Raw genomic sequence first — 26,584 nt, forward strand, 5'->3', positions numbered from 1 at the left:
TTAATTTCTTAATATATAAAATGCAAACCAAGTATTCCTAGTACTAATAGACAGACCGCACTCTTTTTTTTCTCTTTAAGAAATTTGGAAGTATCCGAGCAGATTTGATTGAACAAATGAGATTCAAGCAAAGGCTCAAAGTGATTCAGACCCTTGAAGATACTACCAAGCGCAATGTGGTAGGTACTGAAATAATCTTCTTYGTGAAGATTAGAGGGAATCAATTTCTGAATTTTTTTTTCAATGAGACAGACTTTGAATTGATAATGTTAATGTTGTGTTTTAAAAGGTGCGAACTATTGTGACAGAGACTTCTTTTACTATCGATGAATTGGAGGAACTATATGCCCTTTTCAAGGTAATGCTGAACTGAAGATAAGATTGTGGCTACAGGAAAAATAAACAGTGAAATATGAGATTGTTTTTTAAAAACCAGGTTAAGTCTGTGAATTACTATCAGATATCTTAATGCAAACTTGAATTAACTGCTGTGTTATTGAAGGCCATTTTAAAAAATCTTGATTTTTTTTTTTAAATAAATAATCCGTTAAATGTTTTGTCCATGAATAAGGATTGTGCCAAATAATATTATGAAAAAGCAACTATTGCTGTTGACAGTCTTTTGCTAGGTCCTTGGCAATCTATGTATGTGTCTCTACCTGACTGAAGGGCRTAGTTTTGGAATTTAGAGCAGAAATATCTTCATTCTGCTATTTCAGCTGATACTTTCATGCTGTGCTAGCTGTTTTTTGTCAGTGTTCATGATTTACTGTATACTATGTTATATGGAAATCTTGTGTCACAAAGTGATGTGTCTTAAGCAGGAGGTGCAAAAATAATATTAGATCCACAAATGTCAAGGTCAGGAGTTAGAATGCCTTAGCTTCATCCTCATGCTTAGTGCCTTCAATCAGGTGACTGACTGACTGACTGGAGATTAGTCAGAACAGAGATTCCAGAATATTCTGGTAAGAGTTTCTTTCCCTTGAATTTCCCATCTCTAATATATAATRAGGACAGCCTTACAACTGGCCAAGTCCTGCAGTGCCTTCTTTCAATCTTCCATGGATTCTCCATCCCTGGAATCAGTGAGATGAAGACAGACAGGCACCACTTTTGTGGATGTCTGTGTAGTTACTGCTGAGAGCTGAATTGACATAGATTCCATTGAAATAAGCTCTAGAGCTTTCATTGACTTCAGCAGGATGGAGGAAATTAAAATTTTAAAATATTCTTGAGACTAGTCTAATAAAAAGAAAATCGTACAGTAATCTTACCTGAAATGAAATATTTCACGAATCTCCTTSCTGACTTGACTGTATGTACTAAAGCAAAAGGGAATGAGTGACCACAGCAAACCTTTACCTATCAAAAATGTTAAGTCTATGTAGATAGAAGAACATCTGTTGGCCTTTTTTGACTAGCTTTTGTGGCTTTTTCTCTGTGTATCTGGATTTTTTTTTTTTTTTTTTTTTGTGGTTGTTTCTTTGTCATTGATAATAATGAGTTGTCTACAGAGCTGATAACAATCTCACAGCATTTTCCTTCTGTTCAGGCAGAACATCTGACCAGCTGCTACTGGGGAGGGAACAGCAGTGCCATTGACCGGCATGATCCCAGCCTGCCCTATCTGGAACAGTACCGTATTGATTTTGAGCAGTTCAAGGGGATGTTTGCTCTCCTCTTTCCCTGGGCGTGTGGAACTCATTCAGATGTATTAGCTGCACGCTTATTCAGGCTTCTTGATGAAAATGGAGACTTGCTCATCAACTTCCGTGAATTTGTCTCTGGGCTAAGTAAGGACGATTTACAACACTTGTAAAATTATCTAAATAAAACGGTTTGTTTCTAAAGGTGATCTGGTCTGTCAGAAGCAGATGTTGCGTCAAACTCATTATCTGATAGCTAATGTACTGCAGTTTGTGTAAGCCAGAGCCAACTTTGTTGTAAGAGCTGTTCATGAGAAGATTTCATTAATCTTTCATGCCTGTAAAGTGATCCCCACAGRGATTTGGTCTCGGGAGGTGCATCTACATTAGTCAGTGGTATATTGTATTGGGAAAAGCTTCAGTGTAGTGGGCTAAGGTCTAAGGATGTCATGGCACTGGTATCTGGTATCACATATGGCATCTGAGAGCTCAGCTGTATGTAGGCCTCCCTAAGGAGAAGAATGTTGTCATTTTGTGCAAGTTCTCTCTATGCAAGTTCATTTCTAGTATAACAGGAGAAAGCTCTGCCTCCCTCACCCATGTGAAGATGATGGTATAGCATGAGGTTTTGTGGAAGTCTTAAACTGTACTGGGATGCAATTATGGGATTTCGGTGTCTGTTTTTCTGTTTTATTCTATTTTTTTCCCCACGGCAACAGCAACTCAGTATGACATCAATCAACACATGTCAATGTCTGCTGAGCAGGGGCGGGAGGAAGGCTCGGATTGTTCCTAGTCACAGTGTGAAAAGAGTGACCGGAGAGCCCTCAGAGAGGGTTAAGGGCAGGCATATGCGAGGACAGTGGTTGCTGGGGGAAGAAAGCCTCTTCCGCTGGAAACAGGGGCTGTTTCTCAGTGGGACTGARCAGGGCCTTGCCACCTTCCTTCCCAGTTCTGTTCAGAGGCACTGGGATGCGTCCTCAGCCTTGCAGTTCCGCAGGTGCTGGAGCAGGGCAGGAGGCCATCGAGTCCTCTGGGCTTTGCCATGAAATGTCCCTTGTACAGCAGGCAGTGCAATGTGGGGGCCTGTGCTGAGACATCCTCCATCCAATGACCTCTGTTGTATGGACACATCTATTGGGAACACACTCCTGTCCCTTGTTTTTACTCATGTGAAATAAATTTATTTTAAATTTAGTGCACTGCTATCCCCCAGTTCTTGGGTAGACCCAAGCTGCAGCTGTCTGCCTGGCATCAGTGGGATGTGCCACCTAATGCCTGGCTACGYAGCCTCAAGACACTAATTTCACCAGAAGAGAAACCTTTTGCTTTGTGCTGGGCACACCAGATGTGCCCCATCACATACAGAAAGGACTGAACTGCATGCAAAATGACTAATGAAGATGCATTTTTTGACCCAACAACTGTATTTATTGCAGTCTTCAGCTTTGCAATAGCCTGTAGTTGTTAGTATTTGTCAAAACACACTTGCTGTAGTTTGCATAGCAAAGGCAAGGTTAATGTGGTAATCCATAAAGTAAAATAAATCTCAGCTTAATATATTTAGTGAAAGTTAATTAATTCATTTATGAGTTATTTATCGTAATGGTTTGTGAAGATGTCTAATTATAGGTTGTTTCAGTATTTTAGAATTAACTAATATCAATTTAATTGAAAAGAGAGACTACAACGATCCCTTGGATTTCTTACAAAAATTAATTCAAAATGTAAACTATTTTTTTCAGAAAAAAATGCTAGTTGAGGTTGAGCAGTAGAGAGCACTACATAAATAYCAGTGTAGCGCTTGACTAAAATGTGATTAACAGCATGTTTGCTTGAATCTTTTGCTGGGGTAGTTGGTGGTAAATGTCTTATTTTTCTAAAGCATGTGATGATATTATTGAATCCTCAAATCTGAAAGCTTTAAGTCTGCATAAAAGGATAAAAGGTCATTTTAACTTTTAGCTATGGTCCTTTCTGGTTGCTAATGTGATAATCATAGATTATATTTGAGAATTACAAAATAGACATTTTGCAAAGGATCCAAGGCTGAAGTAAAATTTAACTGCTTAAAAGCTMCTTACTTCGGAATAAGGAGGTCTGTGGGTGTTTTTGGTTTTGTTTTTTCTTATTTCTACTACAAACTGTGTGATCTTAGAAGTCAAGTGACTGACTTATCTGTCTGTGAAGAGAAAACAATACTTGACTGAGTGAAAGTAGCATGTTCTGAAAATACACTATTGTAGTGATAATAGTGAATATTAAGTATTAAAATTTGAATATAATGTTTTTTAGGTGCAGCGTGCCATGGAGATCTCACAGAGAAGTTGAAGCTACTGTATAAAATGCATGTTTTGCCTGGTAAGTAAATCATATTAAAATAAGTGTCTACTTGCTGAGAGTATAAATTTGCAACAGAATTGTTTACAACTAGCTGTCCAAATTAAAAATTAAATAGTGGGAATTATTTTAGATATTTATGCATCAGTAAAATAGAGCTTCTGCTTTAACCAGCCAGAACTGGAAAATCTGAAAGCATCGTGCGGACCTCTTTATCTGATTTCACAGACAGACTTTTACAGGGGTCCCTTGACAGTTTAGCTGGAGTTGGTGTCTTCCCCCATGCACAGCAAATGCAGTCTTCTTCAGGATTTSTTACTGTGATGCATTCTATTTCACAGTAAAACTATCTTAAACTGTTCCTGCTTTTCCAGGTCCCCTACCTGACAAGTAAAATTGTTCATAGGGTCAGACCTTTTGTTTTAAAATGCAGATAATTTCTTCAATGTGTTTTCTAGGGAGCCCTCCAAATTGTACTCAACTAAWTGAAAAAAGGCAATTTAGAAAGTGGATGGCGAAAGAGTGGAAACATTTTTAAACAGTTTTGCCCCTGAAGAAAGCCTTATTTTGGAACGACATCCTCTCTGTCTCATTATAAGTAGTTTATAAAGAACCTGTTGCTGTCTCTGCTGAATTTGTAATTTAAGTACGTTAAAACTGTTTGGGTTGTTTAATTCATGAGCACATTTCAGTCCTTTGAAGATGCCAATACGCTGTGAGAGGAAGTTCTCCTGGATATACTTTGAACGTGTCCCTGATTGCCCCCAGTTGGATAACATGGAGGTAGACTTGAGTGATACGTTAATTTAACTAAAGAAAATTAAAAAATAATTTTATCAAACTCCTTAGAGAATATTCAATTCTGAGAAAGGACTTCTGGTATTCAGGACTTGGTAAGCTCATACTGAGTCATGACAGACCCTTTCCAGCTAGGAAAGGGTTCATGCCTCGCTTTGAGCACTCTGAGATGCACAGCAGAAAGTACTGGAAATGAGACATAAGATAAACATACAAGACTCTGAGGGAAAATAGTTACTCGTTAGTCAGATGGTAGTGGATATGGAGGAGATGGTTAAAAGGTACTACCAGATCCAGTTGATGCACTCTTGTGGGTGTTAAAGAGATGATTCCACAAGGGCAGTAAGCTGAGTACAGATAGTTCAAGTAGCTTGGATTCAGATCTATATTTGCCCAGTACTTTTGTGGCGTACCAGCTAATCCCAGGCTTACAGACTCAGTGCTGCAAAGCCAAGGATGAGTTGGATAGTCTTCTGTCAGTTGAGATGATGGGGTGAGATATACTTAACCTTCAAAAATGGCAGGTTTCTTTCCCCCTAAAATGTAGAAATAAATGTGCAGTACTTGCTGAGAGTGAGTTGTGGAAGGAGGAGGAAGAATGCAGTGGCTTGCAGTAGCTCGCTTGTTGCAGTCTGGAGAGGTGAAAAGAWTTCTAGAAGAGTGGAAAGGAAGGGAAGAAAATACCAGTGCCCCCATCACTTCTCTGGTTTGTGGCCTGTGCTGTGRAGGTGGATTATCCTGAGGAAAAGCCAGACCAGCTGAGAACAGAAAATGTGAGGACAACAACGGAGACTTTGTGGAAGGCTCACTGATGTAGCCAGCCAGTATAGCATGGCGTGCTAGAAGCGTGATAACTGATGGCTTCGTAAAACGTACTGTGAAAGATTCAAAAGGAAGCCTTTGATAGCAAGTGACTAATACAGGGAGGTTTGCAGGAAGGTAAAATAAACCCAGCAGAAGGCAGCACACAGGATAAGTCATTTCCTAAATTCATTAATAAGCAGTTAGGCAAAAGGATCTACCATCTTGCCTTCAGTTCCTTCAGTACATCTGCACACTCTTGCACTATCCCTTTTAGAAAATGAAACTCCAAATGTATCAATGAAAATAAGTTTTAGTTTTTAATTAAAGAGTAGAATTTTTTAATGAAAGAATTTCATTATATTGCTTAGATCCATCTCCTGAACAAGAGGAGCCAGACTCTGCCTTTGAAGCCACTCAGTACTTTTTTGAAGACATCACGCCAGAATGTACACATGGTAAACACCTTGCCTCAGGCATAAAGAGGCAGGGTAGTGTATTTCAGACACCTGAGCTTCTTCACAAGCTTTTATTTTGTTGCCCTAATCTCCATAAGTAAAGCATTTTCTGTAAAAAGTAAAATGTGCAATCTTTGTACGTGTTTTTATGTCCTTACAGATGTGGATATGTGTATACTGAGGGCTCCCATGGATTGTGTGTAGCAGAAGTACTTTGAAAATAATATCTTCAGTGTGTTGCCTTGGAAGTAATTTTGTGATAAGAGCAGCATATTTGCCTTAATGGAGAACGTGAATTAATATATTGGCTTCAAGATATATTTGGATCCTAGATGTTAAGAAATTAACAATCTGGAACCAATAGGTGTATCAGGGGATAGTTTGGGAGTTTAAAATTTTTTCCCGTAGGAACCTGGCTATCTATCCTGTCTGTTACGTTAAAATGACACTCTCTTCTTTTAGCTGCTTGATGTTAAGTTTCTCTCAGATTCAAGAAAAGAATTCCCCATCTTCCATAGGACAGGGAGAAATAAGGTTGCTTGAAAATGCTTTGAACGTTTGATAAACATTTGACAGAATGGCAATAGTTTTAAGAGCTGCTTAAGTTTAAAAGAGCATGAACTTAACATAATCACCAAACACCCATCATACTTGTATCTGTGTTGTAACTTGCTTAGAGCTTCAAACACAGCCTAAATCATTCTGCTATACAAATGAAACATAAGATGGTCTCTGTGTAAGAATTAATTTTATTTAATTTTATAGGATTCTTCAGTTTTAAGAATAAGCAAAAACATTTAAATTTAGACTAAAACAGCTTAGTCCTGGCATTTTTATTCCACATTTTTAGTAATGCAAGCACTTTATTTTGCACTGTACAYATAAGAACTGTAGATATGTATCTAAAACCACACTGAACTCTTTCTCTTCTCCCCATAATACTTCCTAGTTGTTGGCCTAGACAGCAGGAACAAACACGGACCAGATGATGGCTTTGTTACAGTGAGTCTGAAAACAGACAAAGGTATGTATGGTTTCTCCATTTGAATTGTGTTTTAAATTTCTTGAAAAAAAATCACTCTTTTTGAAGATAGGAAAAAAAAAAAGGAGTTAATTTAAGGTCTTTTGATATCCTTTTCATACCTCTCCGGGTAATTTTTTAACAGTAGGTAAGAAGAACTCACAAGAGAATCGAAACTACCTGAGAATGTGGAGCCAAGAGAATAAATCCAAAGCAAAAAATGCAAAGGACCTACCCAAACTGAATCAGGTACTTTAGCTGACATTATTTTTGTAAACTTGAAGGGTTTTTTTAATAAATCAGTAAATGTTCGGCATATTATAACTGAATAGTTATAGAGGTTTGTCCTAAAGCAAATATATATATTTGCTTTATATATATATACATACATATATACATATATATATATTTGCTTTTATATATATATTTGCTTTATATATATATATATTTGCTTTATATATATTTTTTTAACTAAAGCAGCAGTCAGCAAAATTTGATTGATGTTTTCACTATACTGGAACCACTTTAGTTCCCAAAACATCCCCAAAATGAGATACACGCATGCCAGAATGACAGCAGATTATTTTGATTTTCAGGCAAAAAGTGATAAGACAAAGAATGTTACTGGTTAGCAAACACTGTCCCATACTCACTACCTGAAAAAGGAAGCCTCTGTTCTGTAATTTATACTGGCAGTCTCATTCCCCCTAAATCAATAGCAGCTAAGGAGGATAAAGATCCAGTGGGATGAATGTTCCTTCCATTAACCTATAGGAAAGGTGTATTCCCTGGAGAACAATTCCTCCTAATTTAGGTAGCTCAAGCAGATCTTCTCCTTCCTCTTTCTGATTAGGCAGTTTTGATTGTTGAAACTCTTCCATCCAACTGGTTTGCTACTGCCAATTAAGAGAATGCCACAGGTCACTTGCTTCATTTTCCATTACTTCTCATTAGTTTTATCAGACCCGTAGTTGTACTTGGCATCCTTCAGACAAAGGAAACCCTGTAAGTGAATACTAAGCATCTCACTGCTCACCCTCTGTTGCCCTCCTATGGTTGCAGAGAAATAAATTGCTGCCTTATCGGAAGCAACATTGAACAGTTCACTCTAAATACCTTTCCAACACACAATACATGYGGCTGCCCAGTCATTAAAAGCACTTCCTAGACTACACAGATTAATTCCAATTTCAGTTTATACTTTTGCATCACCGATCCATTCCAAGCTTCCTTGAAACTGATTTACTACCTCTCAAAAGCTGGACTTATTCTTGCCTTCTCGTTGATATTTCCTCCCCTTGCATTTAGGGACAGTTCATTGAACTGTGCAAGACAATGTATAACATGTTCAGTGAAGACCCCAACGAACAAGATCTGTACCATGCCACTGCTGCTGTGACGAGCTTGCTTTTGGAGATAGGTGAGGTTGGGAAGCTCTTCTCCATCCAGCCCACCAAAGAGACAGATGGCAGCAGCAGCAACTGCAGCAAAGCTGCTCGGAACGAGCTCTTCCCAAAGAAGGAGAACCAGCAGTACCCCCTGGAGCAGCACAAGCCCTTCCAGGGCAGCCTCAGTGCCAGCGATGAGGAGGCCGTGGGCCCTGACGCCGCGCTGGGCATGCGGATGGAAGATATCAAGCTGGAAGACTCCTCTCCCAGGGACAAYGGGGCCTGTTCCTCTATGCTCATTTCTGACGATGATACAAAAGACGACAGCTCCATGTCCTCCTACTCAGTACTGAGCGCAGGTTCGCACGAGGAAGAAAAGCTGCACTGCGAGGACATAGGCGAAGACACCGTTTTGGTTCAGAGCAACCACACGGCTCCTCTCCGGAGAAGCACTAGCATCGACAGAGACTGGGCCATCACTTTTGAGCAGTTCCTCGCCTCCCTTCTGACTGAGCCAGCGCTGGTGAAGTACTTTGACAAGCCCGTGTGCATGATGGCTAGGATTACCAATGCTAAGAACATAAGGATGATGGGTAAACCAATAACATCGGCTAGCGACTATGAAATCTCTACTATGTCGGGATGAAATGCTGTCCTTTTTTTTAAAATTATTTTGTTTTATTCTGTATTTATTAGTACCTGGCATAGGCCTTGGTATTTTCAATATGTGCTACTTTTCACTAATGTGAAAACTTCGGGGTGCAAACTTAAGTATCTTGAAGTATAATCACTCTGCRGGAAATGTTGCAAGAATGCAAATTTTATTTGAAATACAGAAAAAAAAATCAGTTGTCAGTGAAGTGTGTGTATTATTAACCTTGCTGTCTATAAAATGGTAAAGATTAGTTCTCAGTTTTTAAATGTGAACCTAATGCCGATATTTGTGTGCATTTTTAAAACAGACTTGTATAGAGGTCTCATTCTTCAAAAAAAAAAATTAAAAAAAGGAGGAAAAAAAAGAAAAAGGAAGAACCTAAAATTGAAAGGGACACTGTCAACCTGAATAGGACCTCAGGTGAAATTAAGTTCCAGGCAGCATCTGTGAAGGATAAATTTTGTTTCAAACAATTGTTTTTCAATGAGGATCATGGTTTTTAATGTATGCAATTATTCAATTTCTCAAATTAAATCAAGGGGAAAGATCACTGCAGTGAAACCTGCCTGGGTCCTAACTTCCTCTGCTAGTGCACTCAAATAAAAGGAACAAGTCCACTGTAAGCCTAGCTGGTGCATCAGACAAATGTGCTTAAACGTGACAGTTTCTGCCCCAAGAAAAGGCAGAGCCCATTGGTGTCTCCTGGGCTTTGTCTGTCTCTGGATGTACTGAAGCCAACAGAGAGAGATCCCTTTCCTAGCTGTGACCGCCAAGGGAAAATCTCCACTGTGACCCTGCAGAGCTGAACTCCCAGCAAGTGGATTTAGGAATTTTGCTATTATGCTCCAAAGAAGGTGCTAAAACCGTGTGCTAAAACAGATTGGTAGCGTCCCTTTTAAAAAACAGAAAGATGTTTTTAAATATAAAAAATACTTTGATAGCCGGATCTACAGCATATATATCTTAGCTCTTAAAACTAACCTTTACCACCTAGCTATTATATCTATGTTAGATTAACAAATTAAAAACCTGTATTGCATAAGTCTTCATTTAAAACACTGTAAGTAGAAGTAATGAAAAAATCTGCAAGATAATGTAATTGAATGTTTAAGTCTTACTGAGAACACTGTCACTTTATATAAAATGAATAGTATCCTGTATCAACTTACTGAATGGTATGTTAAAATGAAAACTGGAGCACCTGCACTTTGAATCCTTGCTTCTTTTATACAGATTTTCAAGATTTTTTTTTACTTTGTTAGCTGTTTTATATTTCATATTTGTTCAGTTAAGGATTATGCCTACATGCCTAAACTTGGTTTCTGTAGAATACTATTGATTTTTTTTATATTGCTGTACATTGCATCTGTGTAACCTGCAGACTTTTTTTTAGCAGAAGCTGCTGTTTAATTCTTTTGTTTTGAAAGAATGGTTTTAAACTGTCAGATGAAGTGGTTTTTAACCACAGATAGGGTAATGTGAACAAATAAAATACACTCTGCACAGATTTGATTTTTTTTTTTTTAACTTTTAAATTCATGCTAGAGGGAAAAGTAGGTGATTGTGTTTTATTATGTAAGCAAGTRACTTTGGATCATCATCAACAGATTTTTGGAACAAAAACACTTATGGTTTCCATGCTTTGTTTCGCTTAATACGTGAATGTGTTTAAATCCATGTGCAACAAGTAACCCGTGTAAGCTTCTCACACTGCACAAATTCATTAAGCTGGTTTTCCCTGTTATGTTTACATTTGATGACAACAGTTGTTGCCACTTTTTAAAGACCTCCCCCCCAGTATTTTACAGCCCATCTGTGTTTTGCCAGAGCTTATTGGGTATGCTTTTAGTTTGTCAAATAGCATGTTTTTCACAGGGAAGCTGATATGTCAGCCTCAAAACTGTAACAGTGGCAGAACAGCTTAGGGTGTGCGCTGTTTGGTGAATACATCTTTGCTTTTGAGACTTTGCATCCTACCATTTGTATATATAAGGGCAATTTGAAAAAGAAGGCTGCCAATTTGAGTGCTTTAAATTGGCAGTACCGTTGTGTGAATCATTTTATAATTGATTTTTTTTCTTGTATTGGTAATAATTAGAGTTCTCTCCTTTGTATTTCAGCCCTATATAGATTACACGTAACAATTAAAAAAGCAGTAGTCTTTCTATGAATCTGTAGATTGGTTTAAATGTGTATCAAACTGTGCCCTTCATTTAAAGTTGTAATTACTATTTTGAAGAATATGATTTTGAGTGTTTTAGCTGAGGATGCCAAGGCCAGAACAGAGTGCTTTACTGCAGTGCCTGGCAATTCGCCACAGTAGCCTTCACTACCAAGTGCTAACCCCTCTAAGCAGCCCCTAAAATTTCTGTTTTGTATGTCTTTCACACACGCCTAGAGGTGCACAGACCACAGGTTGAAAACATTTCCTCGTCTTAAAAGGGCTGCCCCGCTCGGCTCTGCCAGCGGGCGGAGGTGCCACTTGGAGCAGGAGGATCGTTCTGCTCTCACAGCTGTGCTAACAAGAGGCATCCACAAGCAGACTGCAATAGCTGCCATTTTGCAAGGTGATTTTTGGTTTTGCTTTGCTCCTCTAGCTTTCCTCACTTCCTTTGCTAACACAACTACATCAAGAAATTATGTAGTGTGAGCCAAGTCACCTTTATGAGCAGTTTTGCTCCAGGAAGCAGTCGGGTGAGCTGATTGTCTCAGGATACTTTGGTGAAGCTGCTCACCTGATGATGGCTGATAGCTGCCAGGTGGCCTCCTGGCAAGTGCTTATTTGATGGCAAGATCTGCCCTGGTTTCCCCTCCAGCGGTGACTGAGAGCTGGCAAGAGGAAGACGATGGCGAGAGTTCAGCTGTCCAGCATGCGACACGGCGAAGCCCTTCAAGGAAAGATGAGTATTTAAGAAAAGTCTCRTGTTGTAGGCATGCTGTGTGAGCTAGAGTCTGGAGGGCTCTTTAGGAGCACCTGTATCTCTTACCTGGTAAGCTTTGACATGGAGATGCTTTTCAATCTGTGAAATGTAGAGCATGTGTAGGGCAGTTAATCTTAGAGCCAGAAAGCAGGAAGAACTTTTCCTTTCTCCTCAGTGCTGAAACCTGTGGCCATATGCTGAAGCCTATGTTGGAATCATCCAGTTCTTCAGACTTGCTAAGCCTTTGCTAGCCAAACAGCTTTTGAATTTGCAGCTTTCCTAAATGAAGATGGCAGAGGCTAATGAGGACAGGAATTGGGAAGAGAAAGAGCCATAATGTGGCAGGTAATTGCTCTTATTACAGGTTATTTATCCGTTAGTCTCACAGGAGCATTGTGAACCTGTGGTAACTGTGTGTCTGTGCGTCATGTAGTTGTATCATTACCAGTAGGAAACAGAACTTGCCAAGTCGTCACCCACTTGGGTTTTATTCATGTTGACCAACTCCTGCTTTTACTCTCCRGACTACAGCATCCTTGTCAGTGCCTTAACCATGAGCCTTTCTTGTCTCTTCTAGTTCTTGGTAATTGGGTAATAGCGAGGTTAAGCTGTGGATAGAAGATGACTTTTACCAGAAAATGGAATAGTCAGGCTAGACTAAAATATCTGAAAAAAAATAAAATATTCAGGAACAGTGTAGGGCCTCTTAGGTCAGCTCAGCCCCTATCACAGGGGCGGTTCATGGTACCTATATCCTGGCCTGCTGCTTGTCCAGACAATCTAAGTCCTTGCTGGGCCTTTCTTCAGGCTGAGGCACCCAGCAGGTGACCAGCCCTCCTTGTTTAGACATGAGATCTGTTTGTGATCTAGACATAAGCAGAAGTCCCTTCCTTACAGCTCTATGGAAKGAGACTGCACAACACACAGTAACAACAACACTTGCAAGGAAAACAAGGTTTTGTGAAGTTTATTGGGGAAGGAGGATTAAAGGTTGTAATACACAAGCTTTAGTCAGAGGTGAAGGAAACAACTTTCCAATTTTACAACTTTGCATTAGAGCAGAAATAACACTTCAGGTGGACTTGCATGTAAGCACGTTTCTCCGTGGTACCAGACTGGCCTTGAGGGTTAAATGCAAACGTATTTTGCGCAGATCTGCAGTCAGAGTTGAATCTATTACTAATTAAATTCAGTGGTTGATTTAAGGTACATATCTTAGATGCCAAATTAAAAATGAGCAGTAGTGTGTCAACCAGGTAGCATTTGTGAACCCTCCCTTCCCCAATCCCCTCCTCTCATTTTCCCATCCAGTTCAGCTTCCATACAGAGATGTTCTGCTTGCTACCATTTCTAACCAGGTAATATTTGTCCCGTGCAGTTCTCAAGAGAAACATAAATGCAAGCCCTGTACCTATAAAAGAACCTTAGTAAAAGAACCTTAGARGAACTCTTGAAACAGATTCTCAGAACTGCAGACAGAAAAAGAAGGGGGGAAAAAAAATAGGATAAAGCCTCCTCTTCTATCACAGTGCACGTGTAAGGACAAAGAGCAAGGCAACTTGGAGAAAAGCCATAATGCGCTCATGGGGCACTGGCAGTATTTTGGAGTAACTCATTCTTTATTAGCTACCGTTGTAAACATCTCCGTCCAGTACACAGACATCACAGTTTTTGCATGTTATTGCTTTTATACTGTGGTAAACGTAAATTTCCATTAGTATGCAGCTGTCTCAGCACAGCGTGGGAAGAAGAACCTGCTCACAAGCTGTTGTGACTTGCTTCCTCGTTTCCCCTCGTGAAAGACAAAACTCGAGACTGGCACAAGAAACATCTCTCCAGAGACTGACTACCACTGCACTACAGCAACACAAACAGGTAAGAGAGCAAGAACAGTAGGTCACATTTTTATCATGCATTCACTACCATTTTTTTTTCCAAGAATACTGACTGCTGAACTCCTAGATAACTAAATACAAACATTAATTCATAAATCAAGTCTGAGTGTGTGTGCGTGTGTGTATAAAACATTTGTTCTTTAAAGCAGGATAGAGAAATCTGAAGAATGAACGCTTGCTGCTTCACAATGCAAATCTATAATGTTTCACCTGAGGTGCTTAAGTTGCCCATTCTCCTCTTGTGCTTAAAGAAAAAACGCCCAGCTCTCCACACTGCTGTAGCAGCCGCTTTGCTTTAAAAACATGCTCTCTCCRTTTCCTAAGGAGCACTGCCTTTAAATCATGCTTTCAAATTAAGCTGGTCACTCGCAAAGCAATGCATTTCAACTTGTTGAAAGACCACATTTTCTTTTACGGAAAACTTTTATCTTCAGATTAGCATGTTTATGGCGTAGCACCGTGTTTCAAGTATATGCTAGACAAGAGGGTAATTAGTTCTAGTAGCAACAGCTGAACAATACCAACAACAAAGTGTACAGAACCACCTTGTCTTCAGCTTGATGTTGATTTTCTTAGATTGTTTTCTAAAATATTACTATTTACGTATAAACTTTCACAAGAGAGGATGTTTTAAAGAGGCAGCAAGTTAGAAAGCTAACAATTCTTGCTAGTTCTAATAAAACAGTACCTAATTTAAGATGTAATACTTGATTAGTGAAAATTTGCCAAGGCTTTAACCTTTAAGACTATTTAGAATAAACTATGAGCAACAAGTTCTGATGTTAAATAAATTGATTATATCAGCTTGCAGAGAATACCTAATACTGTTTTAAATCTTCCATTGCAGTAGGGCTACCTTAGGTTCACTCTACAATATGTTAGACTTGGTATAAAATCCCACTGATTGGTTCTTTTTCCTAGACACATTTTTTTCCATGTATTTTAATTACCACTATAATACAATAAGCTCACCGGTGGTGCCAATAGGGAAATGCAGTACTACTCTAAAGTTAGTGACCCTTAAGACAGGACTGGAGTACGGGACTGCAAAAAACAGCATGCAAATTCTGACTGTTTACTGGGAAAATAACTAACACTGTTATTTCTTTACACTGAATATTCCTTTTAAACAATGACWACATCCAAACCAACACATTTGTTAAACCGTATGCTACTTAACAATGATTGAGGTTTCTTCCTCAATCTGTGTATTCTCACAGTATGTTCCCAGATCATGTTTTTAATTTAAAAAAAAAAATCTCCCACAGGGCTCAGTTAAAAAGCTTCTGAAGTTGTTGAGGGGTAATCTCCTGGTGAACAAGGAGAGTGAAGGTTTTGAGGCCAGAAAKGTTAGCACAGGTTGCCAGATGAAGGCTGCAGCCTCTGCCAGGGAAGGCTTTACAAAGGGGGCTCAAGCCATGCTGCTCCTTGCTAGCAAGCAGGAGGCAAATGGAAAGAAGGGGGTCTCTCTTCCTGCTGCTGTTGAACACGTCAGGAAATTCAAAAAGTGTCTGTCTTATGGTGCTTGGAAAGCAAATCTACACAGCAAAATAGAATTAATGAGGGATGATAAATGTGACTAAGTTGGAGCTGGAAAGTGGTAAACAACTCTCAGCAAGTGGGAAGGAGACTTTTCCACTTCCTTTATTGGTTTAAGGAATTTCCAGGTCCCAAGGGATCGGAGAGAGACAGAGCTCTATAGCAAGCAGAATGCAAGAATGTGCTGTAGGATTTCAGCCTTTCCCAGGACTCCAAGTACCTTGGTTTGTTTAGGTTTCTGCCTTAACCAGCCAYGGCATTGCCACTTAAAGCTTTACAAGAAAAGCAAAAAATGTAACCCTCGACTTCTTAAATTTAGTCAGATAAGATCCTGAAGAAACACCTGAAATATTTAAAATGCCCTGTTGTTGTTATCATATGCATCTTCAAAAACAAATTAGTAAGTTTAAGGAGATTTTTCTCCTCTAATGTAACACTTCCTCCTTATCTTTACCCTCTACATTATGGTGGGATCTGTTACAGAAATTCCTCTTTGTTAATATTTTTATTTATACCTTTATAATCCTGTTTCTCTACTTTGATAGCTGTCTCTGTAATAACTTTAACTGGAACAACTAAATTTAATACTGATTGGAGCCATATAAAATGAATATTTCTAACCGAACWTATTTGTCTATCCAATTCCTATCCTTAATACTTGTACACATTCGCACAGTAGGATAAACTTACTATATTAAAAATATTTTCTACAGCAAATAACTTTAGGCATGGCTGTCAAAAAGATATTCATAAACAAACTCTGTTAACTCTCACCTCTACATGGTTTAGGAAGGAAATGGCACATCCACCTTACCTCTTTCCTATATGATTTTTTTACCCTGATCAGGGGTATCCCAGAAATAAGCRACTGCTGGTTGCTTTTAAGGGGCCAAGAGCAATTGTGTGCAGGTGTGCACGGATGCAGTGTAAGAAGTCCCTGTTTTATACGATGAATCACAGACGGGAGGGACCCCTGGGGATCATCTAGTCCAATGCTCTTGCTCACAGCTGGGTCAGCTAAAGCAGGTTGCCTAGGACCTTGTCCAGTTGGGTTTTAGCATCTCCACGGAGATGTCATTTAACATATAATACATACAATATATCTGTAGTGTAACTCATAGTTTAGTGTCACTTGCCACCAAAAGGGGCTGTTTTTTCTTCCTTTATTGAGAAATTAGTGTTCTTGGAGAAGCTGCTTATGATTTACTGATGAAACAGAAGTTAACTAATTTACCTGAGATGATTAAAACAAAACAAGAAAAAGCATGACAATTTGYATTAGCATACAATAGCAATTTTGTGCAGCCATGTGCTATTTAGGTGTATCATGAAAGAGTCTGYCACTCAAGCTTCTAAGGCTCTGATCTGGATGCAGAATCAAATTAAAACACTGATTGAATAAAGCAGAAGGCACTTATTTAAATAGTAGGTTTTAGAAAATGAAGCAACGGTCGTACCAAATTCATTTAAAGCTGCTTTAAGCAAGAATTAGTCACAATACAGACACAAAGCCCTACTGACTAGATTGTCTGAAGACGCTACTACTAAGGAACATGTCACAATTGCATCCCTTCTGTGGAAAATACAGCTTGGTCAGAGACTGTACTCAGCTTAGAATTTATTTTCACAAAACAGGAACTGCAGCTGCACTGAAGTTTCATATTAAACTCTATAAAAGGGACTAAACTAACTCTCTGACGCTTTCCACCAAGAGTACCGCAATAGCTGCTAAAGGAAAAATAGAAACAGACACAAAGTCAGGCAGCCTGAGCAGCTAACTAGAGGGTCTCACTACAGAGAACCAAGATTTTTGATAGCAGGAATATTCTTGGAAGGGTCAGTTTTACTCTGAGGATTTGATCCTTAGACTATTTATTTGTCATTCTCTTTGTCTGTAAATTAAGTTCTTTCTATGCATAGGAATTTGTAGATACAAATCCCTGGGTAGAAAACTTCTCTAGCCCACAGAAAATTTGTATAAAATACATTATTGTGTTGAAAAATTAATTCTCTAAAATCATAAGCAACAAATGCATCCCCTTCACGGACCTCACTATCACAGAGAAATTTAATGTTGATTTACGGAGTATCAACTTTGCACAGAAAATGAGAAGGATGCAAAAAATGTAAAACCAGAATACTTTCAACTAAAAAATATCTTAAAAGACGGTTAACACCTTAACCTATTAATGAAAAACATGACTAGGCATAAAATACCTGCTTCATGTTCCTGCACCAAGAAATATCAAAGAAATTGGGAGAAAAAATTATCCAGAGGATATTTAGACTTTTGAGCTATGCTTAAAAAACAAACAAAAAAAGCAGTCCTTTGGAGAATAGCATATAAAGAGCTGTAAACAGAGGTTGATTGTCCAAGCATCCTTAATTGAAATGTTGATTTTTTTTTTAATGCTTAAAAAAAAAAAAAAAAAGTTCCATTGTTAAACAGTTTTTGGCCAAATATGCAAAACTTCCATCTGAATGCATAAATCCATTTTTGATGCAGAATCTGAGAGACTGCAGAGGAGGTTACGGTTTTGCTGGACTTTTTAAGGTCAGTATGACATCATAATCCAGAAGGAGTCCCTTAATTTTTTCATGGAATTTCTCTCTGTACTGGTTGAAGTGCATAATGCTTTCTGGTTCTTCTTCAAACCAGAACTTGTCAAACTCGTAAACTAGATAACCTGCAAAGAAAACAAAATGGAAATCTGCACAACTGAGTCCTACAATCTTCTGCTCTGAGATAGTTGGTCCCAAAATGGTCCCTGGGACTCCCTTCAAGCCCTTAGGACAGGGGGTATCTCGTATTAGTCAATAGTAGCCTTTTGTTTTCAGTAATCACAAATAGGAAAAGTGTGCAAGCCCTGAATTTTCAGACTAAAGCCAGTGAGTGACCTATAGAAAGCCTCACGGATTTATCCCATAAAGATAGCATCCCATTCCAGTGATTGATTTGGAAGAAAAGGGAGTGAAGTATGCACAGAAATAAATCGCTAGACACATTAAATGCAATAATTTAATGTACAATTCTTTAGCGTAACTGTTAAAAACAAGCAGATGCTAACTTGTTGTGGCTAATGAGAAAAGGAGTGAAGTGCACTCCAAAAAAATACAGCTCTACAGACCTACCTCGAGGACCCGTGCTGCAGGAGCTACAGTTACTTACAGTAGAACTGATGGAAGTGCTCCAGTTGTGGCAATCCAGAGACAGCGTTGTAGAGATGAGGCTTTAGAGCACCACTCTTAAGTAAGCTGTATGCCATTTCTGTCAGGTTGATTCCCACAATTGCATAAGAATATCTGCAATATCAATCATATTTCACATTTAGCCTTTTACCATATGCACAGAAGGATTTACAAACTTTCCAGAGCCCATCTGTGTTAGGATAACTGAGTCTATTTTTCCTGTGCTGCTGCTTGACAAGCCAACTGTGGCCATTTCTCTAGTGCATCTGCAACTATGTGAAAATTATTTTAAAAGAACTAGTTTAGTATTCAAGAGTATAGAAAATGTCTCCATTAGGCAGTATCGAATGGAATGACTAATTGACTTTGACGTGAATTTGCTCATTTGAAATGGCCAAATCTGTTGTAATATTRAAGATCAGTAGTTAGAAAGATTTGTTAAGGAATCTCCCGACTAGTCATCTTAACTGTACATTCTTCAAAGTGAAAGGTGTTTTTATCTGTTGCATAGTATACCCTACAGTATAAATGCGTGAAAGACCTAAATGTTCTTTGAAAAGAAGAGATGAATTTACAATGTCAATGATATGTTTGTTTAATTAATAATGTAAAATGTCTCAGATTTCCCATTCACCATCTCACTGAGTAAAGTAGTATCCTTTGTACTTCAAGTCATGATAGTCTCCCATTCTTTGTGGGTGACAGAATTAACTGGTCGGGGGATGGATCAGAGGGATATATGCAACATCAGTATCTGACTTTAAAACAATGTTTTCCTGTACAATGAGCAGAAATGTTTAAAGAGGCAGACWGTTTTCAGAAATTAAGTAAAGCTTTGAAACAACATCAAAACTTCTACTTGTATATACCTATCATGGAATAAAGCCTAGCAAATAAAGGGGCCTTAAGGGATTACTTATACCRTTCCAACATGGGATGAGGAAGGAGATAACCAACAAGTATTTTCTAAATCTAAACCTATTAAAAATAAAGCTAACTTAGGTTAAAGGTGTCTGTGTGGAAAACTACAAACATTCTCCTCTTAAATTTCAGCACRTGTATTTGATAGTCTTCACAATGCACTTTAAACAAAAAAGCCAGTAAAAGYGTCATAATGACTTACCCCAGCTTTGGGTGATTTGAACGAGAAAGGATCTGACGAGCTTCTTCGGTGTAATGTTTACTAAAATACCTGTCAATGTAAATTAAAACCTTTCATTAATTCTTTTAGTCCATACACAAAGTATTCATGTGTTCAACCTCAACACGTGTAACTTTAGACTAGAATTGAATACTACTCTCTACTGAAAAAACAGCACAAAATGAAAAACAATTGAGGCAAATGACACTGAATCACTGTGTCCCTGAATGACAAAGAATCAATGTGATCAGAATGGCAAATAGGTATGTCACTTAACTCCACAAGTTAGCTTAGTGAACTTATGTAAACATATTTACTTTACATAATAGTAATTTAGACATTTGAAAGCTTTAATATGTTCCTTTTAAGTCATTACATTCCAAATCTATTATATGATAGCAAAAAAAAAAAAAGTTGGCTTGCACAACTCTTCTTTCCCTCAATTTTTGCCTTTTAGCCTACTAAAATTTACAAGAGCAACTGTTAGAAACTTGACTTATGTAGAATACACTTTTTTATTATGGGACAGAAGCCACCATTTCTGTGTGTTTCAGTCTTTCCTAGAAATAACTTTAACAAGTAAGATATGGAGAATGAGTTACAGCAAAAGTGTAGTACTTATTTTCACTTACACCAGATTCACTAATCCCAGCATGCCCATTCCTCTGAAGTCTGTTTTGGGATCATCACCTTGGAAGCCAATGTCACACCACTGCTTGCTGATTCTGGCCTTCAGACTCTCGTGAGGCATGAGCAAATTCCAGAGCTGCACAAACATGTTCCCGTGTTACATAGAGCTGCCAAAGTTTTCCGAGTCACACAATTCAGAACTACAGCCTTCCTCCCTGGGCTGGGACACAAATGACACCCTGGCCTATCTAGGGGCAATCTAGAATAACCCTGTAATASCTTACTCAGACAATTATGAAAATTACTACATTTAACATTAAAAGTGCTAATTTCTCTTCAGAGCAAAGGCAATATACTGACGCTCAAGCAGCAAATACGTGTTTCACTTCAGAAGATAATTTGCGATTCATTTTCTCACAGGCCAGCTGTAAATTGAAATATAAATTCACAATGAATGTTTGCTTAGCACGTCATAATACTGGGACTCACCTGGCAAGCGAGACAGTTATGAAATATTAAGATGACATGCTAATATGCTTGCACAGTACAGGCTGCTTTTRGAAAGCCTTAAGCAGTATTACACTACTTGTTTGCTGTTTTTTAACACTACTTTAAAAGTTACTGGTTATTTTTTATCTTCYGGTATTAAGTTATGTTCTTTGCTGAGTGGGATTTAGTAACAACTAAGGATTGGTGTCTTTTCTTTTTTAAATAATTAGTGATTTACAAAGTTAGAGATGTGCATAAGGTTAAATATCTTCATAGCTATGATTGTTTARTGACCCATTACACACACAAAAAAACTACTACTTACATGTTAAGTTTAATCTCACATGAAATCACCTCTGCATAAGTAACACTAGTTTACAAATGTACTTTGATGTGTTAATGAAACACTGCTATAATGGCTTAGTTGTTCACAGCAGCAGAGAACTTCAAATACAGGTCAGCTTCTGTTAAAAATACTAGCGATAAGTAGATAAATTAAGTTCATTCTGGCTGCTGGACTTTGGGAGGGAGTGGGAGAACCCACCTGTACACCACCAAATCTATACTTACAAGTTTAAATTAAGCTATTCAGTCATATCCTTAGAATTAAAAAGAGAGCAAATTACTTTCACCTCAATTAACTGTTCCTCATGCTCTTTGTTATCTGAATCATAAGGGACTTTTCTCAGACTTTCCACGTTCAAATAAAGTTTCTTATATCCTGATATCTGCAACAAGCATACATGCAGTTTTGTCTTAAACCTGAAATAATAACAAAACACAGCAAAAGTTATAATTTAGCCATAAATTCTTGCTTCAATTGCATGTATATATATGAAATATATGAAATACATATCCCATCCTATTCCCATCACAGATTCTAGAGCAAAATTTCAGTCTTGCAYATCAAGAAGATGGGAAGAGGGTGAGTCTCAAAAATCGAACTTTACACCATCAGAAATATTTACAGTTTCCAACATACCCTGTATTCCTCTGTTCTATTTTCTTTTCTTTCATTATATCGCTAACACACTTTTCCACGTCAGCTTCGTCAACGTGTACAGCATTTCTTAAAACCTGTAAGGCAAACATAGTCAAGGACCTCACAAGAAYGCAGAAATCTTTTGTCTTGTTTTAGTCTCGTTATTTCTCGGCTTCTAGCCTGTGCTTGCCATGCATGTGTTCTTTCAGAAACTATGAAAGAACTGATGTCCATCCATAAAGGTTACACTTCTTTCAATGATACAGTGCTACGATGATGTTGCATCTAATTGTCTTAAACGTAYACTTTCTCTTGATCCCCTTGCATCTCCGAAACACGCTGTTGCTGAGAGAATGGCCTGTCTCGAGGGGCAGAAACTCAGCGCAAGGGCCTGTCCGACCGCGCTGCTCGAGAGCGGGCAGCAGCGCTGCCTTTATCCCATGCCCCTAACACCTCCTACCTTACTCTTCGACGACTCTAGCGAGCGTTCTGCAACACAAAGAAAAGCGAGCGTCAGGCACCAGGAGCAACGCCGAGCGCACGCCCGCTGTGTTTAAACTCCCGCTTTCCTCGCTGGGGCGCTTACCGAGGCGCAGCGCGGTGGGCGCCGGGCGCCCGCGCGCCTCCAGCACGCGCTGCAGCTCGCACTTGCCCGTCAGCAGCCGCACGAGCCACTTGAGCCAGAAGCGCAGGCAGCGGCTGTACAGGAAGCCCCACAGGGAGGCCAGCATCTTCCGCGCCGCTGCCGCCCGCGCGGCCCTTGGCGGCCGTTGGCGGCCGTTGGCGGCCGTTGGCGGGAGGGCCGTTGCGCGCGGGCCGTGGGCGGCGCGGCCACCTGCCGTGGCGGAGCCGCCGCCCGCCGGAAGCTGCCGCGCGACCTGGAAGTGGTTGCGGGAGGCGGGTGTCGGTTGGGAGCCGCCCGGGAGAGCCTCTCCCGGCGCGCGCTCCGCCGGCCGTTGCAGTGGCCGTTAGGGCCGCCGTTAACGGCCGCGCCGCGCGCTTCCGAGCGGCCGGAGCTCGGGGAGGGCGGCGCCGTGTGCGGTAACCGAGTGCCGCGAGGAGGGCGCGTGCCGGCGCTGCCGGCCGTGTCCTGCCCTGCCCTGCCSTGTCTCGCCTGCCCCGCCACGGTGCCGCTCCAGAGCGGGCAGTGCCACGCCAGGCAGCCTGCCTTGAGCCGACACCGGCAGTCAGCGTGTTAGCTCGCTGCCTAGTACCTCTAGATGGCTTGTGATGCCCCTTGACAAAGATCGGTGRTCAAAGATGCCCCTGGTCATGGATGGTGCCAGCCAAAGTGTTTACAGAGCTTTGAARGCTTGTTGCTTTCCCCAGTGATGGGCCAAGGCAGCTCTGACCTGAGGGAGGGCCCCTGGATTCAGTGGGGCTCAACACTGTCAGTGGAGGCCTCCATGCTGAGGGTCTTGCTTTGCCATYGCCACGGAAAACAGGTTCAGCATAAGGATTGTTTAGTACTCCGTGTACTTCCACTGTATCGTAATTGCCCGTATTTCAGTAAATATGGGTGGAATGGCCCCTCCGGGGCAGCAGAATTCCAATTCCTGTGCAGGTTGTGTGGAGAGGTGGGTGGGAGGGCTCCAAGGGAGCCGCCAGACTTGCTCGGCCGCATTCTGACACCTTTCTAAACCTAGGAAAATTGAAGTACCTTTTATGCAGAATAAAAAAGTGACACAGCAGGTGTGGTGGCCTATGTTCCACAGGGGATTTCTGAGGGTGGACCTGGACGTTTGGCGTGGCTCCTTTCAGGTTTTATGCTCAGAGAGGGGCAGAGTTTAGTGTGGGAGAATTGCTGATCTATGAACTTCAGTCACGTGACTGCACATTTGATTACTATGCTCAAAACCTATGGGGAGTTCGATTTTGTTTTTCAGTGCAACTTCTTAAAGGAATCATCTGACTTTTACCGCGGCGGAGTGCTAAGGGATGAAGTTAAGCTAGAAAATGTCTCCCTCTATTGAGTACTCGCAGAAAGCAACTTTTTACAAATAATCCAGATGTGGAAGAAAGAGTACACCGCACCTCTCCTCCGGACCATTTGGCAGAGCACTGCTGCAGTGTTATTTAGAGTTGGACCGAGTCACTGGAGTCAGGAGGAGCATCTGCTCGTCACTGCCAGCACCTGGGCCCCACACACTGATTGCTCTGAGAGAGCTCGAGTGGGCAGGGGGGAGGTCACTAATTGCCACCATTRCTTAGAAAGTGCCACCAGGTGCGTCTTTTTAAGCTGTACTGGTCTGTGCAGCTGCTGTGAGTTTCCTTGTGTATGCTGAAATAAAACTTTCCTATAATGTGGTTTAGAGTTTCACTTTCCATTGCATCTTCTAATTATTTAAATAGCTTCATATCAGTATGGAAATGTTTGTTTTCTCTAATGCATGTACTTCAGGAGAAAAAGAAAGTATGGATTATTGAGAATCAAAGCAAATTCTTTTTGTGCTGCAGCTTTTGGAATTGGTCCCACTTTCTATTTTGTTTTACAGCAAGCATGTGTAAACGCATGACTTAAAGGCTCATTTAATTCTTTACACAGCTGTGTGATCCAGTAAAAAGCATATTTAGTTTTACAGGCTTTTTGCTACTTGTATCATCCAGTGTAGTTGTGTTTCGTTGTGTTCAGTCAATTCATAACTTGCATTAGAACATCAAAAATTTGAAGGGGGTAGCTTAAGAAGCAGGTTTTAACTTTCTCTGTTTTCTGCGTTCAGTGAGTGTCGTCCTTGAGAGTGATTCTTGTGTAGGCTAGTGACCTCCTGTTTTCTTATAAATTAGATCTGCTCAAAGACAGCATCATAAATAAAATAGGACTTTAACCTGCCATATCAGTTAGATTGCTGTACAGTCAGAAACTTTCCATAGCAGTGACTGTTACCTATTGTTAATGGCAGTTAGGCTGGTTGTGTCCCCCGGCACACAAAGGACAGCTGCACACCACATGCAAAACATTCCACTTGTTGTTTCACCCGGGAGCATATATTTTGTCAAATGTTTATTTTAATCTTTCTCGTCTCTACTTTTGCTTATACACAGATGTTTGGAAAGTGTATGGAATATGTGAGATAATCATCTTTGCAAGTTGTGAGAAAAGGAACTTGAGGTAAAAACCACGAAACCAAGCCTAGAAACCTTCCGTCCTCGCAGGTAAGCTGCCTCCATAGAAGTATGCCATTAAATTCCTTCTAGAGTTAATGGTATTACTCAATGATATGTTGTATGTGGTATTTTTAAAGATGGCCTGCTTACCAAAAACATAGGAAGTCTGCTGCTGGGAGGCAAAATGTGTCTGCAACATTTACAAAACAAACCCCCAGAACTGTGCATGTAATGARCGTTTTACAAAGTTCTTGAGCGTGTGAAATAACACGTGAAGACAGCACTGAGAGAAAGACACAGAGCAGGATGTTAGAAAAGAATGAAGCAAGACTTCCACTTCCTATTTGCGACTTTCAGTGACCATATATTTTGATTTTTGAGGAACAGCTAATGTCCTATCTCGTCGTAAGTAAATTCAGCTATAAGATGCCAATGTTAAGTAAACGATCATTATAATACAGCATGGCTGAGTAACATAAACAACACCTACTGCATTTAGTGACAGTCTCCAGAGCCATTCCCCATATGTAGGGAATATATCTTGTTACTTATTTGAGGAAATATGCGATGATAACTTTTTCCCAACGGGGTTTGTAAATAAACTAACATTTAGTGTGTGATAGGGGGCTATTACTCCTGTCTTTAGTATCCTTCCTGTCTGTCCACATATCATGTTTGCTTTGGTTTTATTATCCATTGGCAGGTCTAGGTGTTTTCATTCGTAACATATGTCATATGAAATAGTTAGGCCTAAATGTCTATTTTACCACACATATAGAAAAGTTAAATCGGTCTTTCATTAAAAGTAGTGTTTTGAGCTTTAATTTATTAACTTAAAACATTTAAGAATATACATTTAAAATGTGTGCAATTTGCAATGAAGAAGGTTTATAATAAAAATATCAACACAAGATATAGTAGAAGAAGGCAGAGGACAGTTTAGTTGAGGTACAGGTCAGGAGCAGCAGAATCTAACTCCAGATTTCCTAGTGATTCACAGAACTGTACTTGGTTTTGTCTTTCCCCATTTGGATACAGGTGGGAGCTACTTGGGACTGTGCTGTGCATTTGTGAATAAAAATCGTCATTTTAGAATTACTTTTAAGTATAGATGTTGAAGATACCCATCCATGTAAACATTCCAATATGGGAAATATAGGARTTATAGATACGCAGGTTTTCAAATCCAGATTGTGATTTTAGGTGCAGAGCTTAAATTTGGGAGAGGATGGATATTTTGTGTGACCCCAGAGGGGTTGTGGAGTCTCCCTCTCCGGAGAGCTTCCCAACCCGGCTGGATGCCGCCCTGTGCCCCGTGCTSGGGGTGTCCCTGCTGGAGCAGGGGGCTGGTCTAGAGGATGTCTCGGGGTCCCTTCCGACCTCAGCCATTCGGGGATGCGGCGGGAAGGGCAGCGCGGGGCAGGGCCGGGCGCCGCGCATGGCTCGGGCGGGACGGCGCGGCTGATGCGCTGGGCGGCACGCGAGGGGAGAGGGAGAGGGCAGGCGGCGAGCGCTGCGCTGCGCTGTGCCGCGCCGCCCGCGCGCGGGGACACCCTCGTCCCGGGCAGCGGTGTCCGCGGCGC

At 40.2% G+C, this 26,584-nt stretch overlaps 2 protein-coding genes across 3 annotated transcripts in view; one reads left to right on the top strand and one right to left on the bottom strand.

The window, feature by feature from the left end:
* The window catches only part of TBC1D9 (TBC1 domain family member 9), a 44,188-nt gene extending 34,812 nt beyond the window's left edge, over window positions 1–9,376 (top strand). Inside the window, exons 14-21 of one of the 2 annotated variants that reach the window (XM_026042658.1) lie at window positions 81–179; window positions 290–358; window positions 1,556–1,796; window positions 3,945–4,010; window positions 5,960–6,046; window positions 6,996–7,070; window positions 7,213–7,316; window positions 8,376–9,376. In XM_026042658.1, coding sequence (XP_025898443.1) covers window positions 81–179; window positions 290–358; window positions 1,556–1,796; window positions 3,945–4,010; window positions 5,960–6,046; window positions 6,996–7,070; window positions 7,213–7,316; window positions 8,376–9,101 — 1,467 coding nt within the window. In that variant the 3' untranslated portion in view covers window positions 9,102–9,376. The remainder of the gene's footprint in view (window positions 1–80; window positions 180–289; window positions 359–1,555; window positions 1,797–3,944; window positions 4,011–5,959; window positions 6,047–6,995; window positions 7,071–7,212; window positions 7,317–8,375) is intronic. The other variant, XM_026042659.1, reaches the window with a different exon arrangement.
* A 4,993-nt stretch (window positions 9,377–14,369) lies between these two features.
* On the bottom strand, window positions 14,370–22,627 carry ELMOD2 (ELMO domain containing 2). The gene is made up of 8 exons (XM_026042638.1): window positions 22,483–22,627; window positions 22,357–22,385; window positions 21,897–21,991; window positions 21,547–21,676; window positions 20,428–20,561; window positions 19,778–19,846; window positions 18,635–18,768; window positions 14,370–18,152 (listed from the first exon to the last, which is right to left on the bottom strand). The coding sequence occupies exons 1-8, from the start codon at window positions 22,625–22,627 to the stop codon at window positions 17,995–17,997; spliced, it is 894 nt and encodes a 297-aa protein (XP_025898423.1). The 3' UTR covers window positions 14,370–17,994.
* Between the last annotated feature and the right edge of the window lie 3,957 nt (window positions 22,628–26,584).

The sequence above is a fragment of the Nothoprocta perdicaria genome, unplaced genomic scaffold (genome assembly GCF_003342845.1).
Source record: "Nothoprocta perdicaria isolate Ctin4 unplaced genomic scaffold, notPer1 scaffold_31, whole genome shotgun sequence".
In the NCBI taxonomy this organism is placed as follows: domain Eukaryota; kingdom Metazoa; phylum Chordata; class Aves; order Tinamiformes; family Tinamidae; genus Nothoprocta; species Nothoprocta perdicaria.